Source organism: Hyperolius riggenbachi, chromosome 9 (assembly GCF_040937935.1).
Source record: "Hyperolius riggenbachi isolate aHypRig1 chromosome 9, aHypRig1.pri, whole genome shotgun sequence".
Classification (NCBI taxonomy): domain Eukaryota; kingdom Metazoa; phylum Chordata; class Amphibia; order Anura; family Hyperoliidae; genus Hyperolius; species Hyperolius riggenbachi.
Genome location: NC_090654.1, coordinates 46729197 through 46747360, shown reverse-complemented (window position 1 = coordinate 46747360; position 18164 = coordinate 46729197). Strand labels below are relative to the sequence as shown.

General features: G+C 45.2%; 1 protein-coding gene across 10 annotated transcripts in view; it reads left to right on the top strand.

Annotated features, from left to right (window-relative positions):
• Positions 1-18164, top strand: part of NDUFAF3 (NADH:ubiquinone oxidoreductase complex assembly factor 3) — a 139942-nt gene that overhangs the window by 105930 nt on the left and 15848 nt on the right. For 9 of the 10 annotated variants that reach the window (XM_068252679.1, XM_068252678.1, XM_068252674.1 and 6 more), the window contains 2 exons: positions 8911-9021; positions 17420-17612. In XM_068252679.1, the coding sequence (XP_068108780.1) occupies positions 8930-9021; positions 17420-17612 (285 nt within the window). In that variant the 5' untranslated portion in view covers positions 8911-8929. Of the gene's footprint in view, positions 1-1990; positions 2071-8910; positions 9022-17419; positions 17613-18164 lie in introns of those variants that run through there. The other variant, XM_068252671.1, reaches the window with a different exon arrangement.

The window sequence follows — 18164 nt, the reverse complement described above, 5'->3', positions numbered from 1 at the left end:
AGCGTTTTGCGTTTTGCGTTTTTATCCTGATTGGTCCTGTGAATTATTTTTCATTTTGTTACAGTGTGCTGAACCGCAAAACGCTAGCAAAACCGCTCAGTTTAGGTTGTGCTGAGCGTTTCTGCTAGCGTTTCAATACTTTACATTGAAGCGCTAACGCTCCCAAAATGCTGCAGGTCCTGCGTTTGCGTTTCTGGGAAACGCAAACGCTCCTGTGGAAGTTGCCCCATCCATTAACATTGGCCCAGCGTTTTGGCAAACTGCTAGCATATCGCAGTGCTGCCAAAACGCTGCCAAAAGCGCTCCTGTGGGTTCCAGCCCTAATGGCTGATATCAGTAATTTTTCATTTCAAATTTCTTTACCACCCGTTATTATAAATGGAGGCCCAGTGTGCCCAAAGTAATTGCATGTGTGGAAAAATGTGTTAGTTTTCGTTACTGATCGCAGCGCTGTACAGGTGTATTAGACAGCGGTTTCACCGTCTAACAGTCTCCGAGTGGCGATCGCCGCTGGGAGACTGAAGCTCCGCCTACCAAGCGGAGATGTGCGTACATCGGCGCACGCGCTCTCCTGCTAGCCCCATAGAAGGCCGTTCATGCCAATAGGCGTGGAGCAGTCCTGGGGCTGCTGGCGCGTTCACGCCAATTGGTGTGGAGCGGTCGGCATGAAGTTAATGAGATACATTTTTCAGGTAAAATTACATTTATTTGATGTGCACAGAAAAGTTGCAATACAACAATTCACATATAGAAATATTTCTAAAATACACTCTGTTGTACGTTCTGCTGAACTGAAATATCACAAATGCAGAAACCTGCATGCAGGCACAAAACTGCATCTTTTGTTTTTGTTTTTAAATCTTTTTTTATTGAGTGAACAATTTCAAATGTAGCATTCATTAGGATCTTTGTTTACAAATCACTCAGTTTTCCATATATAAAACAGAGAATTAACAAGATGACATAGGGCAAAAATTAAGACTGTTTAGCCCATAAAAAGAGAATACGAAGAAAAGCAGATTTTGTTATAAAGAGTTTAACAATATAACAATGCTTATATCATATGCCAATTATTGTTTGAGGGGGAGCAGGAAAAAAGGGCGCCGGCAGAAGGTGGACAAAAAAGGGCGCCACCATAGACTTTAATGCAATTAACGTTAATACGGCAAAAAAAAAGCATGAAAAAAGGGCTCCGCGAAAAATGTTGTTAATAACATTATAACGTTATAGTTTTTGAGGTAGTTATCCTTTTAGAAGTTTATAACGGTATAGTTTTTGTCATATTATTTCATTAATAAGTACAGATTTTACGTTTTCAAAGTTATTATCGTTAATATATCTAAAAGGATGTTTCTGCAGAGGGAGTGGTTAGTGTTAGGCAACACCTAGGCGATGGTTAGTTTTAGGCAACACCGGGGGGGGGGGGGGGGGGGGTTAGGGTTAGGCACCACTGAGAGGGGGGGGGGGTTAGGGTTAGGCACTACTAGGGGAGTGGTTAGTTTTAGGCACCACCAGGGGAGGGTTCTGTGTGAGAGTAGGTTTGGGTTAAGCAGTATTGACGAAAAACGTTACGATATTTAACGTTTATATTTATTCGTTATTACCGGTATTTCTTGTTCGTTTTTTTCATGCACGCGATTGAGGTATTCTGTTCCAGTAAATAGGTATTCATATTTTAATATCTCCTGATATATAACCATTTATCGTCAGTATACAATGATTATTTTGTGATCATTCAATATTTTGTATCTATATTTAATATTTAGTATTTGGTATCTCCCCTATATTATAGTTTATAGCTCTCCAATCCATCCTTAATATATAGGCCCTTGCATCTTTTTATTGAAATTTTTAAAAGGTTTCCTTGTCCCACCAATCCCAATCTTGTTAAATTGCATCTTTTGTAACGACAAGTGTGATAGCTGACAGCCGGCCAGCAGAGGGCGATGTTGCACAGGCTGTGGCTAGGAGTAGTGAGCGTCTATGGTGAATGTCAGCTCTGAGCAGGCATGCTGGGAGGACAAGGGCACGCTGTCTGCTAGTGGCACTATGTTCCTACCGCAGATCTAGGTACGTCTTTACTGCACTGGCTCTGTTGTTGTTTGCCTGTTCTCTGATTACCTACATTCATCATACATACATACTGATAAATGCATTGCTTGATTACTTTAGTGCCACAGTGTTAAAGGACAACTGAAGTGACAGGTATATGGAGGCTGCCATGTTTGTTTCCTTTTAAGTGATACATGTTGCTTGGCAGCCCTGCTGATCCATTTGGTTGCAGTGGTGTCTGAATAACACCAGAAACAAGCATGCAGCTAATAATGTCAGACATGCCTGATGTGCTGCGTGCTTGTCCAGGGTCTGTGGCTAAACGTATTAGAAGCAGAGGATCAGCAGGACAGCCAGGCAACTGGTATTGCTTAGAAGGAAATAAATATGTCAGCCTCCATATCCCTCTCACTTCACTTGTCCTTTGCCCATACATATAGTAATGATGCGCAGATTCTACCAAGAGACGGACCTCTCTCTGATGGAGGGCTAATTCACTCCAATAGTTCCCACAGAAGCGTGATTTTTTTTTATTTTTTTTTATGACAAAACGTGCTGCATGTAACTTTTTTTTTTTTTTTTGAGCGAATCAACATGAATGGATGCGCAATAATGCTCTAATTCAAATCGCTCTGAAAATTGCTGTCCAAAATCGCTTAGTAAAATTGCTAAGTGCTAGCGATTTTGGTGTGAACCAGGCCTTAATTAGATCAGAGAGAGAGAGATCTATTGGCTGCCCTTACACCACAGGCCAATTGCTGATCAATTTCAGTAATAAATCTATTGGGAATCAGCCTTGTGATGCCACCACCGACTGCGTCCCTCCAAATGTTTTGTGTGCGCTGTCCCCGTGTGTCTGTGCTTTATTTCCGGGCATGCTTGTGGTGGCACAATAATCGAATTGTGTGGTTCATTGGCTGCAAAATTGAAAGATGTTTACTGACAGTAATTGGTAGATAGGGCAGCTTTTGTGGCCATTCGCTGTATTAGTCCAGGTGCTGACTGATCATGAGAAGCAAACGCTCCTGCCCTCTGCTCCTCAGCAAAGTGGGGGGATTCTCGACTTATGATTTCAGTACTGCAAACAGTACTAGTGCTTCCACTGCAAAGAATTACATAGTTATCTTGCTGTCTGGTTGTTAGGAGACCCAGCAGGAAACCTCATGGGGAACAGTTCTCCAATCACAGCACGAAGCATTGGGATTGGCTGAATAGTATGGGCATACAACCTATCCGAAACCTAGCAGTTCGAGAGGGTGTCGTCCATCCAATCACGTTAGCTGATTTTCCCTATGAGGTTTCCTGCTGGGTCACTTAAACTAGACTAGCACTGCTGTCTGTTCTAGAAATACGTAACTGGTTGAAGGAAAAAAAAAAGAAATATTTTTAGTAATACTGTATTATTAAAATTTGTGCAGCTTTATTTTAACGTGTTTGAAGTTAGCTACAAAGCAGATTTCTAAAGGAGAGAACCGAGAGCCCGATATGGTGTAGTATGTCAAGATGGTTTGATAAATTGGTTAAGTATGAGAAAATATACTCACAAACATGGGTTACCATTCAGGCAACCACTATAAAGGCAGGTGAGGAGATTATTCCTGTCCTCACGCAGGATTAAGAAGTCGCTCTCTGTAGAAGTGAGAAAAAGGGGGGGTAGCACTCCCCTCCACCAGGAGTGGACTCGTGGTATTTGAGTGTAGAACAGAGGCGCCAGCAGGATAAAAATTCATAAAATCTTTAAAAATGCCTGGAGGAAGTGGTGGACTAGCCTCCCAAAAGCAAACAAGAAATTCTGTTGATGCAGGTTAAATATATTTATTATACGATACCCCAAAAAAGAAATGCAACGTGTTTCGCAGGTCAAGCCCGCTTCATCAGGCAAAATTGGGGACAACAGAATGTCTGTGATAGCAGGAATAGCGCTATTCCTGCTATCACAGACATTCTGTTGTCCCCAATTTTGCCTGATGAAGCGGGCTTGACCTGCGAAACGCGTTGCATTTCTTTTTTGGGGTATCGTATAATAAATATATTTAACCTGCATCAACAGAATTTCTTGTTTGCTTTTGGGAGGCTAGTCCACCACTTCCTCCAAGCATTTTTAAAGATTTTATGAATTTTTATCCTGCTGGCGCCTCTGTTCTACACTCAAATACAAAGCAGATTTCGTACACATGTTATGACCTACCCATGGCATGACGGTAGGAAGTTGCGTTTTGACGCGTATCAGCTACACTAGTTTGAATTCACCAGATGGGAAAACGCTTGCGCCTGACGAGTAAAAGCTCCCCCGAATTGTTACAATGTAATGCTCTGGAACGCTTTGTCTAATGTGAATGGAAACGTGAAAGTCAATAGACTTTCATGTTACCTTGCTTACCGCAGCCTAGATGCGCTCATTCAAAACCGACGGAACAAAGCCTAGTGTGAAAGAGCCCTAAGGCTGCTGTGTGTAATGTGAGGTGCACTAAGGGCTGGCGCACACCAGAGCGGTTCATGAGTGCTTTTAAAAATGCTTGCAGTTTGAAAACTGCTTGGGTAATGTATTTCAATGGGCTTGTGCACACCAATGCAAACTCGGGTGGGGCGCGTTGTGCAGCATTTTTTAGATTTGTGAGGCGTTTATGCCTCAGTGTTAAAGTATAGGAAAGTGGAGAACCGCTCTAAAAAACACTAGATCACAGCGGTTTTCCAGGCGTTTTTGTTACAGAAGCTGTTCAGTAACAGCTTTACTGTAACAATATATGAAATCTGCTACACAAAAACGCTCCAAAAAACGCTAGGCTTGTTTAGAAAACCTCTCTAAACATGCCTAGAATCGCTCTGAAATCTGCTTCAAAAACCGCTAGCGTTTTGCAGATCTGCTAGAGGTTTTTGGTGTGCACTGGGTCTTTATGAGATTTTCTGGCATATTGTCAGATCGATTATTTCCAACATGTCCGATCTGATTTCCGATCTGATTTCCGATATAAGTGAATGGAAAACAGTCAGAAATCAGATGTGACACGTTGGAAATAATTGATCTGTAAATCTGCCAGAAAATCTGAGTGCCTAGCATAACTTCCATCCAGTCAGGTGCGGCTGGCTAGATAAAGCTAAGTTCCCCCTATTGCAATTACTATCAGTTTCTCAACATGCAAACTAGGATGCCAATTGAATTTCATTTGGATGCAAATTTGTGTGCAGGGAAAAAAAAGCGGCTGCAAATCCCCATAGATCTGCATAGCACGGCTAGGGGATTCAGATGCGTTCTTGCATTACAACATGAGCTATCTGGGTATTCTGTAGTACTCGCCCAAGCCCTATCCCAGTGATGGCTAACCTTGGCACTCCAGCTGTGGTGAAACTACAAGTCCCATGAGGCATTGCAGTACTCTTGACAGCTCTAAGCATAACTCGGGGAGGCAAAGGCATGATGGGATTATTAGTTTTGTCACAGCTGGAGTGCCAAGGTTAGCCATCACTGCCCTATCCCATAGAGCAGGGGTAGGGAACCTATGGCTAGGGAGACAGATGTGACTCTTTTGATGGCTACATCTGGCTCACAGACAAATCAGTAGGGGTTGATTCACTAAGCTACACTGCTCAAGCAGTGCAGCTTAGTGTGGCAGCGCAAGTAACATTTTCAAAGTAGGCACACTAGTGCTGTAGCATGCACTACTAACTTACCCCAAAAAGAACAGCTGCTCCAGTTGTACCACTTTGGCCCCTGTCAGGTCCAGTGACTTTGTAGGACAAGATTCCCGCACTTTGATTGGCCCAGTAGGCTGCCTGTCACTTGACAGGCAGCCTATTGGGCCAAAGTGCGGGGATCTTGTCCTACAAAGTGAATCAACCCCCACGTCAGCTAGCTAATTGTACAAGCTGTTAGTCTGTATTTCTCCTGTCTGGCTCTCAGGGAAATTGCTGGTGTTGCTGAAACCTAAGAGAAACCGAAGACGTGTATGACCTTTCCGCTGCCCAGTGGATCAACTGTATACACATCACCATGGCAACAGGGACATGAGCCCTTTACTGAGCATGCACACTGTTCCAGTTTGAAACATATTGTATGGCTCTCACGGAAACCTATTTTAAAATATGTGGCGTTTATGACTCTCTCTCAAAAAGGTTCCTGACCCCAGCTATAGAGCCACATCAATCCCTGCCATGCACTGATGAGGACCAACAAGTCCCAAACAGGCTGTCTGCATGTGGAGTTGATGTGGCTCTGTAAACTATATACGGTAAGTTATAGGCTTGCTAGACCCCAGTGGTTCTGAATGTAAGCCTGGCTTGAGGTCTGGAACCCACTAGAGCGCTTTTTTGAGCGTTTAGGGAGCACTTTATCATTAGCGATTTCCCCAAACGCTCTGCCAATGTAAATAAATGTAACAAATTCCACAGTAGCAATTAGTAAAATCGCAATCGCAGGACATGCAGCATTTTGGGAGCATTTGAGCTTCAATGCAAAGTATTGAAGCGCTGGAAAATCGCTCATAAATCGCTACACATAGCAATTTGTGTACAATTTTAAGTGAATGTAAATTGTAAAAAAAATAAAAATTTGAAAGGACCAATCGGAATTAAAATGGCTAATCGCAAATCGCTACACAATTGCTGGAAAACAGCTTACACTTTTTAAAATCGCTACCAAGATCGGCAGAAAACGCTCATGAAATCGCTTACAAACGCTAATTAACCTCTTAAGGACTGCGGTGTTAAACCCCCCTAGTGACCAGGCCATTTTTTACAAAATGGGCCACTGCAGCGTTAAGGCCTCACAGCTCAGCACACAGGTGAATTCCCCCTACCCCCCTTTTATGCCCACCAACAGAGCTTTCTGTTTGGTGGGAAATGATCTCTCCCAGGATGTTTAATTTTTTTACAATAAATATTTGTATTTTTTTTTAACTAATATTTTTTTTATTATTATTTTTGTAATCCCCCCCCCCCTCCCCCACTAGCCAATCAGTGCGATTGGCTGTCATAAGCCACAGCCTATGACAGCGGACCGCTGTAGTGCCTCTTAGGGGGACAGCCGTGATAGACGGTGTTTCGCCGTCTAACAGTCTCCTAGCAGCGATCGCCGCTAGGAGACTGATGGCGGAGCAGAGCTCCGTAATTCATGAGATGTGCGCATAGGCTTGAAAGATAAATCGAATTTAAACCAAAATCGCGATCACCAAGACCACAATTTTGGAATCGTCAAAGTGGCGATTATCGCGGTCACGTCATTTCCAGGTGGGGACGTTTGAAGAAGTGGCTTCAAACTTCCCCAAAGTCCCAGCGCGTGCGGCCCGCAGCATTGGACATACCTTCCGCACAAGTCCAACGCTATCCGTCTTCTATTGCCGTCTGCCGGCTCTTGTGCATGGCAAAACTCCGGGTTCCTGTATGTCACATGACATACAGGAAGTATTCTGTGCATTAGAGCCTGCAGGAGGAGAAGTGGTTAGACGGGCATCCCTGGACTCATGTTGGAAGCTATGTCCAGAACTGATACAGCTTGGGGGACAGAGGAGGCACAGAGAGACACAGAGAGAGAGAGTGGGCATAGAGAGACACAGAGAAACAGAGCGGGCACAGAGACACAAAGGGGACAAGAGAATGACCCAGAGGAGGCATAAAGAGGCAAAGGGGGCATAAAAAGAGACAGGGGGACATAGGGGGAACAAACAGGCACAGCAGGGCACAAAGCTTGATTTGAAGAAAATCCTGAATCTAATCGAAATCGCAATTTCAGACAGAAATCGCTCAATTCAATTTTTTTTCTAAAATCGTTCAGGCCTACTGCGCGCGCTTTGGAGATGCACTCGATCTCCTGCAATCCCCGCCCCAGGACTTTACGCCAATTGGCGTGGAGTGGTCCTGAGGCTGCCGCACTTTTACAGGCTGCCGTCATTTACAGGTTAAAAACGCTAGCGATTGCTCTAGCGATTTGTAGTGGAATCCAGGCCTCAGGGGCATAAAGGGATATTTTGCATATTCCGGAGTGATGCATCATGGGAATCAACAGCTGCTCACTGTAATCTGAATTATCCCAAATACCTTCTGTTTTAAAGGGAACTTAAACTGAGAAGCATATGGATTTTTAAAATAATGCCAGTTGCCTGACTCTCCTGCTGATCCTGTTTACTTTCAGCCACAGCCCCTGAACAAGCATGCAGATCAGGTGCTCTGACTGAAGTCAGACTGGATTAGCTGCATGCTTGTTTCAGGTGTGTGATTCAGCCACTACTGCAGCCAAAGAGATCAGCAGGACTGGCAGGCAACTGGTATTGTTTAAAGGGAAATATCCATATCCCTCTAGTTCCCTTTAAGAAGGTAAAATTTTACTCCACCTTGCTTGTGATATTTGTGAGGCCCCGTTCACACTGCACGCGTTTCCAGCCGCGTTTTGGAAACGCATGCAGGAGACCGACACGCACGACATCAGACAGTGCATAGAGAGTGCACTGTCTGATGTTCACACTGCATGCGTTCAGGACCTGTGCGGTCCGGGAACGCATGCTGCACGCATTTTTTGCAAAACACGCGGCTGTCCCAACGACTTTTCAGTGATGGGATCAGCCACGCAACGCACACAAATGCGGATGGCGTGCGTTCGCATGCGTTGCGTTCCGCACGCATAGCCATCCGCGTTTGTGATGTGAACGGGGCCTGAGAGAGCCCAGGGCAATATCTGCTCACTCAGACAGACATCCTCTGAGGGAAAGATGCATTTTCCTGTGCATCTGCTCTGAATGGCCACAGGCAGCACCACATCTGGATGCTCCTTTCACTCTGGTCAGGGATGTGTATTAAGCATTGTGCTGCTGAATTTATATTACATATCTTGCAACTAATCCTAGAATCTTGTTCTTTTGGTTTTCCCAGTTTCCGTGAAGCCGCCATCATGATTCCGTCGGTGTCTCTCGGCCTCCGACTTCTGCGAACGTCAGCCTCACACCGGATAAAGAATGTGCTGGCAGTCACAGCGCCCATTTGGTATGTAAGGCCACAAGCCCTAATGCATGAGGAGAGAAGAAAACAGGCCAATCCCAGTTGCTTAGGGAGGTTCTCCCAGAATGCATTGCTGAAAAGCAGTTTTTATGCTCAATCTCTGTGGTAGTTTTGTCAGATTACTCATACTAACTGGTAACATGGGAACAGCCATTAGTGTAGACTGGACTAGTACGTAATAGAATTGTCCCTGCCCATTCCGTATAGACTAGTGACATCATTGCTTTGCTTTAAAGGATACCCGAGGTGACGTGACAGGATGAGATAGACCTAGGTATGTACAGTGCCTAGCACACAAATGACTATGCTGTGTTCCTTTTTTTCTTTCTCTGAAAGAGTTTATCAGTTATGTAAGTGGCTGACTCAGTCCTAAGAAAATCCCCTTTTTAGCTCTTTCTTGCTCTCAGAAGCCATTTTCTGCTAGGAAAGTTTTTTTTCTAGTTGGAATTTCTTATCAGTGAGGGTCACTCTAGTCACTTCCTGTCAGAACTGAGTCAGCCACTTACATACCTGATATTTAACTATTTCAGACAGAAAAAGAAAAAAAAGGAACACAGCATAGTTATGTGTGTGCTAGGCACTGTACATACCCATGTCTAATTTATTATGTCACTTTGGGTATCCTTTAAAGCAGAGTTCCCCAACCCTGTCCTCAAGGCCCACCAACAGTACATGTTTTGCCGGAAACCACACACAATCACAGGTGGGGTAGTTAGTGTTGTAGCAGAGCTGATTAACCACCACTGTGGATTTATACAAAACATGCACTGTTGGTGGGCCTTGAGGACAGGGTTGGGGAACATTGCTTTAAAGAGTACCCGAGCCGAAACTCAACATCAGATACTTGCCTATAGAGAGGGAAGCCTCAAGATCCTATTGAGGCTTCCCTCCCTGCTGTGTTGTCCCGTCGCTGAGCGCGGCCACCCATAAGATTAGCGACAATCTATTGTTGCTAATCCCTATGGGGCCGCGCACGTCTTCCTGATGCAGGGCCGCGCATTAAGCCTACCCAGCCCACCCGCACATGTGCAGTAAGCTGGAGCCACGGGCTCGCGTGACTAGTGCTCATCCCGGCATCAGGGAGAAGAGCTGTACGGCCCCACGCTTAACAACCGTTGGGTTTAGATCGGCGAGGGAAGCCTCAGTAGGATCCTAAGGCTTCCCTCTATTAAGGTAAGTGTTTGATTTTGATCTCGAGCTTCGACTCGGGATCACTTTAAAGATGGCTGCCTGTAGTGATTGAGGATGACTAGTCCATATGGGCTAATCGCAAATGTAAGATTAAAGGTGGCCATACATCAGGCGGCTTGGTGGTCGATCGAACTTTCAATTATTATAATCGGATGAAAATCGATGTTGCCTAGAGCATGCCCCATCGACAACGTGACCAATTTCAGTCACATGTATCGATCAGACATGCTGCAAGATGTAGGACCGACATGCTCGATCATTGGGACGAGCGACGGAACCCTGGGTACTGTCACCACTAGTGTAAAATGTGCCCTGTGCAGTATAATTTACCTGTGGGTGTCCGCCACAGGATCCGTCCTCCGAGGACATAGCGTTTAGCCAGCGGTGGACACCCACAGATAAAGTGGTTTGCAAAAGTATACATCCCCCTTGACGGTTTCCACATTTTGTCATATTACTGCCACAAACATGAATCAATTTTATTGGAATTCCACGTGAAACCAGTACAAAGTGGTATACACATGAGAAGTGGAACGAAAATCATACAGGATTCCAAACATTTAAAAAAAACTAAAAACTGCAAAGTGGGGTGTGCGTAATTATTCAGCCCCCTTGAGTCAATACTTTGTAGAACCACCTTTTGCTGCAATTACAGCTGCCAGTCTTTTAGGGTATGTCTCTACCAGCTTTGCACATCTAGAGACTGAAATCCTTGCAAATTCTTCTTTGCAAAACGTCTCCAGCTAAGTCAGATTAGATGGACAGCGTTTGTGAACAGCAGTTTTCAGATCTTGGCACAGATTCTCGATTGGATTTAGATCTGGACTTTGACTGGGCCACTCTAACACATGGATATGTTTTGTTTTAAACCATTCGATTGTTGCCCTGACTTTGTTTAGGGTCATTGTCCTGCTGGAAGGTGAACCTCCGCCTCAGTCTCAAGTTTTTGCAGACTGCAAGAGGTTTTCTTCCAAGATTGACCTGCATTTGGCTCCATCAATCTTCACATCAACTCTGACCAGCTTCCCTGACCCTGCTGAAGAGAAGCACCCCCAGAGCATGATGCTGCCACCACCATATTTGACAGTGGGGATGGTGTGTTCAGAGTGATGTGCAGTGTTCCAGAGCACCTTCTTCCACATGTTTGCTGTGTCCCCCACATGACTTGTGGCAAACTGCAAACAGGACTTCTTATGCTTTTCTGTTAACAATGGCTTTCTTCTTGCCACTCTTCCATAAAGGCCAACTTTGTACAGTGCATGACTAATAGTTGTCCTAGGGACAGAGTCTCCCACCTGAGCGGTAGATCTCTGCAGCTCGTCCAGAGTCACCATGGGCCTCTTGACTGCATATCTGATCAGTGCTCTCCTGGTTCAGCCTGAGAGTTTAGGTGGACGGCCTTGTCTTGGTAGGTTTACAGTTGTGCCATACTCCTTTCATTTCTGAATGATCGCTTGAACAGTGCTCCGTGGGATGTTCAAGGCTTTGGAAATGTTTTTGTAGTTTAAGCCTGCTTTAAATTTTTCAATAACTTTATCCATGACTTGTCTGGTGTTTTGTTTGGACTTTATGGTGTTGTTGCTCCCAATATTCTCTTAGACAACCTCGGAGGCCGTCACAGAGCAGCTGTATTTGTACTGACATTAGATTACACACAGGTGCACTCTATTTAGTTATTAGCACTCATCAGGCATTGTCTATGGGCAACTGACTGCACTCAGACCAAAGGGGGCTGAATAATTTCGCACACCCCACTTTGCAGTTGTTTATTTCTAAAAAATGTTTGGAATCATGTATGATTTTCGTTCCACTTCTCACGTGTACACCACTTTGTGTTGGTCTTTCACGTGGAATTCCAATAAAATTGATTCATGTTTGTGGCAATAATATTACAAAATGTTGAAAACTTCAAGGAGGCCGAATACTTTTGCAAACCAATGTATACTGCACGGGGCACTGGGGAGGACGTATTTCATTGGGGGGGGGGGGGGCAGTGAGGTGGCGAATGCGGCGCCACAAGGCTGATTCCCAAGAGATTTCATGCTGAAATTGATCGGGAATCAGCCTGTGGGGTATGGGCAGGCAACAGATCTCTCTCTGATCAGATTCAATCAGGGAGAGATCTGTCTCTTGGTCGATCTGCCCATACGTTGTCTGATGTATGGGCACCATAGCCAGTAGGAGTGTTTTTGAATTATGGGGAAGGGTTGGGTTTTTACTGGGCAGTTGTTTCTTGCCTCTTGATAGTAGTGATAGAAAGGAGGCAGTTTCTGGACTGTTATAGCGGGTGCTTGAGGAGCAGTCCGAGATTAAAGGATACCCGATGTGACATGATGAGATAGACATGTGTATGTACAGTGCCTAGCACACAAATAACTATGCTGTGTTCCTTTTTTTCTTTCTCTGCCTGAAAGAGTTAAATATAAGGTATGCAAGTGGCTGACTCAGTCCTGACTCAGACAGGAAGTGACTACAGTGTGACCCTCACTGATAAGAAATTCCCCTTGTTATCTCTTTCTTGCTCTCAGAAGCCATTTTCTGCTAGGAAAGTGTTTATAGTTGAAATTTCTTATCTGTGAGGATACCTGTATTCACACTGTAGTCACTTCCTGTCTGAGTCAGGTCTGAGTCAGCCACTTACACACCTGATATTTAACTCTTTCAGAGAAAGAAAAAAGGAACACAGCATATTTATTTATGTGCCTGGAACTGTACATACACATGTCTATCTCATCATGTCACATGTCACTTCGGGTATCCTTTAAGTACACTGCTCGAAAAAATAAAGGAACACAAAAATAAGACATCCTAGATCTGAACGAATGAAATATTCTTATTAAATATTTAGTTCTTTACATAGTTGAATGTGCTTACAACAAAATCACACAGTTATCAATGGAAATCAAATTTATCAACCCATGGAGGTCTGGATTCAAAACTAAAGTGGAAAAAAACTCTTATCCAACTTTGATGTAATGTCAAAACGAGGTTCAGTAGTGTGTGTGGCCTCCTCGTGCCTGTATGACCTCCCTACAACGCCTGCGCATGCTCCTGATGAGGTGGAGGATGGTCTCCTGAGGGATCTCCTCCCAGACCTAGACTTTAGCATCCACCAACTCCTGGACACTCTGTGGTGCAATGTGGCATTGATGGATGGAGTGAGATATGTGTTGGATTCAGGTCTGGGGAACGGGCCATCAGCACCAATGCCTTTCGTCTTGCAGGAACTGCTGACACACTCCAGCCAAATGAGGCCTTGCATTCAGGAGGAACCCAGGGACTACCACACCAGCATGTGGTCTCACAAGGGGGTCGAGTACATAATTGCAGTCAGGCCACCTCTGGCGAGCACATGGAGGGCTGTGTGGCCCCCCAAAGAACTGACCCACTGCCAAACCGGTCTCCACGGTGTCTCCAGACTCTGTCACGTGCTCAGTGTGAACCTGCTTTCATCTGTGAAGAGCACAGGGTGCCAGTGGTGAATTTGCCAATCTTGGTGTTCTCTGGCAAATGTCCTCCACAGTGTTGGGCTGTAAGCACAACCCCACCTGTGGACGTCAGGCCCTCATACCACCCTCGTGGAGACATTTGTGGCCTGCTGGAGGTCATTTTGCAGGGCTCTGGCAGAGCTCCTCCTGCACCTCCTTGCACAGAGGCGGAGGTAGCGGTCCTGCTGCTGAGTTGTTGCCTTCCTATGCAGAGCTGTGGAGTCGGTACAAAAATCCACCGACTCCGACTCCTCAGGTTAGGATTCCACCGACTCCTCTAATTTGCATATTGCAATTTTGTTGATTGAAAGTATGTAACATGAAATGCATCTCTTAACTGCCAACGCTTAGGAATTTTAAAATACAACTGAAGTGAAAGGGATATGGAGGGAGATGGGCGGAGATCAGCGGGGATTGACGTGCCAAGAGGCAGAGCTACAGCCATAAGCTCTGCCTCTTCAGGAAGTGCTCCCCTGAGTTTACAGAGGGGATTTGGGGGGTAAAAACCCCTCGTTTTGCTGCGGGATAGCGGCGGTTTAGCATTATAAGGTGCTTTACAGTAAACACATGCTGGTTCACTCACTTCAGTCTCTCTTTAAATAATTATTATTGTTATTGATTTATAAAGCGCCAACATATTCCGTGGCGCTGTACAAAGTAAGAAACAAACATGGGGTACATAATACAGACAATGGTGTACACCAATATACAAGATACATAATTAGTGACAAAATACAAAGAATGATACAAAATCCAAAATATAGAATTGGTAATGACAGTGATAAAAGTAACATGATGAATAAAATGTTTAATTTCCAAGACCTGTGGGAGGGCATTCCAGAGGAGGGGTGAAGCACGTGCGAAATCTTGTAAACGTGAATGTGAGGAGGTGATTCTAGAGGAGGACAACAGAAGATCATGTGCCGATCTGAGATTGCAATTGGGTTTGTATCTGGAAATTAGTGAGGATATGTACCGGGGAGAGAGATTGTGGAGAGCTATGTAGGTTAGGGGTAGGGTTAGGGTTAGGAGTTTGAACTGGATCCTCTGGTTAATTGGCAGCCAGTGAAGAGCTTGACAAAGAGGGTCAGCAGAGGAATATTGAGAAGAAAGATGAATGAGACAAGCAGCTGAGTTCAGTACCGACTGGAGTGGGGCCAGTCTGTTAGAAGGTAGTCCACACAGTAGTACGTTGCAGTAGTCCAGACGAGAAATTATAAAAGCATGTATTAACATTTTAGTTGTGTCTTGAGTGAGAAAATGACAGATGCGAGATATTTTTTTGAGTTGGAGATGGCAGGAGTTGGTTATGGGGTGAACATGAGGAATAAAAGAGAGAGATGAGTTGAATATTACCCCCAAGCACCGAGCTTTGGGAACTGAAGTTATGGGAGTGTTGTTAACTTTTATTGTTACTTCAGGCAGAGAGGTGGACAGAGACTTTGGAAAAATTATTAGTTCTGTTTTACTCATATTAAGTTTTAGGAAGCGAGAGGACATGAAGGAGGATATAGCAGACAAACAGTCAGAAACACGTTTGAGGAGGGAGTTAAGGTCTGGGGCAGAGAGGTACAGTTGTGTATCGTCTGCATACAGGTGGTATTGAAACCCGAATGAGTTGATTAAGTCACCAAGACCGTGCATGTAGATGGAAAAGAGGAGGGGACCAAGGACAGAGCCTTGGGGAGCCCCGAAAGACAAAGCATGAGGAGAAGAGATCTGATCTGAGTAGGAGACTGTGAAGGACCTTCCAGAGAGGTAGGAAGATAACCATGTGAGAGCGAGGCCCTTTATTCCTACATTTGAAAGTATTTGTAAGAGTAAGGTGTGGTCGACAGTATCAAATGCTGATGAAAGATCAAGAAGGATGAGTATGGAAAATTGACCTTTGGATTTGGCTGTAAGAAGGTCATTGGCCACTTTGGTAAGGGCTGTTTCTGTGGAGTGGTTAGAGCGAAAGCCAGACTGGAAATGGTCAAGTAGGGAGTTAGCAGATAAATAATGGCTTCATTCCTTAATATGGATTTTTCCTTTTAAAAGAATACCAGTTGCCTGAGTCTCCTGCTGTCTCTTATGCTTTTAGCCAGAGCCTCTGAACAAGCATGCAAATCGGGTGCTCTGCCTGAAGTCCTACTGGATTAGCTGCATGCTTGTTTCAGGTGTGTAATTTAGCCATTGCTATAGCCAAAGAGATCAGTAGGACTGCCAGGCAACTGGTATTGTTTAAAAGGAAATAACCATATCCCTCTCAGTTTAGGTTCCCTTTAAGTGCTCCCTTTACTTTTTTAAGCAGTGTGTATAACCTCCCCCTGTTGACTAAGGGCAGAGTATTGCGCAGCGGCAGCGAATGCTCTGGGCGCCAGTGTTCCTCTCCTGTAGCTCTTAGGCGCTTTTTTGCGGCATCCTCCGTGCACGGCACCGATCCGTCACGTGACTCAATACGGGTCAGGTGACACGCCGAGGAGCCATGTGAGGATGCAGCAAATACTCTAGGACCTAGGTTCTCAGCATGTGGTACGCGTACCCCAGGGAGCACTTCTGATGGTTCCAGGGGGTACTCGGGCTTGATATACTTAACCAAGAATAACAAATTTAGAGTTTTATTAAATTATACATCTTATTTAATCACCAAATTAGTGTTTTAGCTAATTGAAAGCAATAGTAAATGCTTGGAAATTGTTTATAACCAATTATCATGTACTATGATTAAATATATATTTGTCAAGGGGAATTTGTGCTAATGTTTACCATGCTAGGGGGCAGGCTTGCTCTCCACGGATTAACCACGAGTAACCACGGTGGTTACTCGTGATTCAAATTAGCTCTAATTGCCGCAGCTGAGCGGCTAGATGTGGCGGGGTTAAATACCCATAATGCCGCTCTCCGACCAGCGTTCCGACCAGCAAGCATCGAATGGACGCGTTGCAAGCCTCGCTATGGAGCACTTCCTCATCAGCTGCGGCAATTAGAGTTAATTTGAATTACGAGTAACCACCGTGGTTACCCATAATTAGAGATGTGAGCGAACACTTCGTCCGCGAATCTCTATGTGGCCGTACTACTTCCGGGTCTCTATGACACGGAGTAGTACGGCTGCGCTGGGCTGGAGGTGCGCGTCTTTGATCGCGTGCCTGTTGCCGGGCACTCTCTGCGCATGAGCGTGACGTAACTCATGACGTCACGCACATGCGCAGAAAGTGCCTGGCAACAGGCGCGCGCTCAAGGACGCGCACTGCCGGCCCAGCGCAGCCGTACTACTCCGTGTCAGAGACCCGGAAGTAGTACAGGGTGAGGGGTTCACTGGCGATCGGTTCAGGAACCATTCGCCGACATCTCTGCTCATGATTAATCGGTGGAGAGCAGGCCTGCTAAGGGGGTACTTGGTGAGTACAGGGTTTTAAAAGGGGTACATATCAATAAAATGTTGAGAAACTCTAATCTAGGAGCTACAGGAGAGCACCCGGAGCATACGTAAGTCGCTGCCGCTGCGCAATACTCTGCAAACTGAGGAACTTGGTTCTCACCCGCCAGGCATGCCGGTTAGCTGAGACTGCCTGAGTTCTGGATAATGGGATAATGTTGTGTTTTGCCTGTTGATGGATCTGTATTGGTGGTTGCAGTATTGGCTGCGGTATCGTGTTTTGTTGTAGGTTCTGAGGTCACCTGACTGAGACGCCATGTTTTTGTGTCCCCTTCTTGTACAGGCAGCAGCAGAGGTCTCATCTTCTTTACCCGACGGGGGACGAGCTGTATGAGAAAACCACGGTCACCCATCTGGAGCGAGACTCTCCGGACATCATGTTTGTCGAGCGCTACAACCGCGAAGGCTTCATTATCAATGGGAACGTCATTATTGGGCCCTGCGCCTTACTACCCAGAACCATCCTGCAGTGGAATGTGAGTATGGGATGTCTGTGATGCTGTTTTAAGCTTCTGTCACCCGACGTAATCATTAAAGATCAGCTATCTCTGTACAGACATGCTGCTCGGTTATCCATAGAGGGGGAGATTGAACGGTAGGCATCCTAATGCAGAATAGTCATGGGTATAGCACGGCCTTCAGCACCGTCCTCCTAATTGGAGATGATAAAAGATTAACTTTTAAAGTACTGTAGATCTAGAGGAAAAAAAATCTGATACTTGCCTGTGGAGAAGGAATGCTTGGCGCAGTACAGAGCCACCCGTCTTCAGGAGCTCTCGGGCTCCTGGGGTACAGCGCTGAAACAAGAGGACAAGAAAGGTTCAATAGGATCCAGAATCTTCCCTCTCTATGGATAAGTATCTGACTTTTTTATGCTACAGATTTGCCTTAAAGAGACTCTGTACTAAAAAATAAATGCCCCTGGGGGTACTCACTTTGGGAGTAGGAAACCTCTGGATCCTATCGAGGCTTCCCCCGTCTCCCTCCGTCCCACGGTGGTCTCGCTCTGACGCATGGAATGCACAGCC